We start from the raw sequence: 1,390 nt of genomic DNA on the forward strand, positions 1-1,390 counted from the left end.
ATCTGATACTTTAAAACTTTTACTCAAGTAATATTGCTTAAAGTAGACTTAAAGTAATTTTTTGGTAAGATACTTGTTCACTGATGCTTACAGAGATAAAAGATATGTATTTTTTTTCTTTTGTAGTCATCTGAGTCTCTACGATGGTGTGAAACTTTTGGAGCTACTGGCTGACAAAATCCACCTGACGACCAGCAGCTTCATCAACATCAGGTAATGCTGTGATAAGGTGCACGTCGGTGTGTCACACATCTCTCCTCTGAAGCCTTGAACAGGCGTGACCTTGTTTGTGTGTCGCCAGCGTGGTTGGACCGGCGCTGACTTTCCGAATCCGTCAAAACGAACACAACATGACGGCTGCAGAGGTGGCTGCCAAGGCCGGTGAGACTCACACGATGGCTCCTGTGTTACACACGTGTGCAGAAACATGAAGTACAAACTCTCTATCATCTTATTCTGTGCACTTCCCCAACTTTTTATTCATTTGTGTACCTTGACAGTATCTGAAAAGAACTTCCTGGAGTCTGAGACTGGCCTGAAAATAGTACAAACTGGTGTTGGAGAGGTACAGCACACACACATGGACATGCCACTGCAGCCCCCTCCCCCCTTTTTATTTTTGTTTTTTTGTTTTTGCACATATGAAGCAGTTGTCAAGCCATCTGGGATATAAGATCATTCATTTTTATTAATGAACCGTTCCGATTGTAATCCAATCACACATGTGCCCCAGTTTCAGAGATTAACAGAGCAGCTAGCGTCAGATCCCAGCAATAGTTGTCATCACATTTTACTGCTTATTTCAGTCCACACTGATATGTGTGGCTGTTTTTGCTGTCAGAGTAAGAGTTGAGAATAAAGAGGATTTCCTTTTGCTGTGGGAGTATATTTTTATATTACATCCTATTTATATTTCACACTAAAAGCACAGGAAGTTTTGCATTTGAACGCCAAAGCAGAACATCTCACCTGTAAGGTTTGTTTATTTCATCCACAGCTTTTTAAAGCTGCATTTCTGTGAGTCACTGTTTTTTTTTTTTTTTTCACCTCGTCTTGCGTGCATGTGTACCGCTGTGGACAGAGTTAATGTATGAGGCGATGCTTTCTGACAGCCTGTTTTTCACTTGTTGCCATGGCTTTTCAGCTCTTTCAACTCCCTCCCCTCACTTTGGCTCCCAGTTCCCAGGTGCTATGGCAACTGTCACACAAGTGTCACTAACCTCATTATTCACAGAGGCAGGCCTCCACGTTTCCCTCACTTTGAGTGTAATAGATCATTAACAATTTAAGTGTAGGATAACACACATACATATTCAGATCATTTTAGAATAGAATAGAATAGAATAGAATAGAATAGAATAGAATAGAATAGAATAGAATAGAATAGAAT

General features: G+C 40.6%; 1 protein-coding gene across 2 annotated transcripts in view; it reads left to right on the top strand.

Annotated features, from left to right (window-relative positions):
* Nucleotides 1-1,390, top strand: part of ptprna (protein tyrosine phosphatase receptor type Na) — a 35,500-nt gene that overhangs the window by 21,901 nt on the left and 12,209 nt on the right. For both annotated transcript variants that reach the window (XM_014022323.1, XM_014022322.1), the window contains exons 11-13: nucleotides 127-213; nucleotides 302-381; nucleotides 501-565. In XM_014022323.1, the coding sequence (XP_013877777.1) occupies nucleotides 127-213; nucleotides 302-381; nucleotides 501-565 (232 nt within the window). The remainder of the gene's footprint in view (nucleotides 1-126; nucleotides 214-301; nucleotides 382-500; nucleotides 566-1,390) is intronic.

This window comes from Austrofundulus limnaeus, unplaced genomic scaffold, assembly GCF_001266775.1.
Source record: "Austrofundulus limnaeus strain Quisiro unplaced genomic scaffold, Austrofundulus_limnaeus-1.0 Scaffold325, whole genome shotgun sequence".
Classification (NCBI taxonomy): Eukaryota; Metazoa; Chordata; class Actinopteri; order Cyprinodontiformes; family Rivulidae; genus Austrofundulus; species Austrofundulus limnaeus.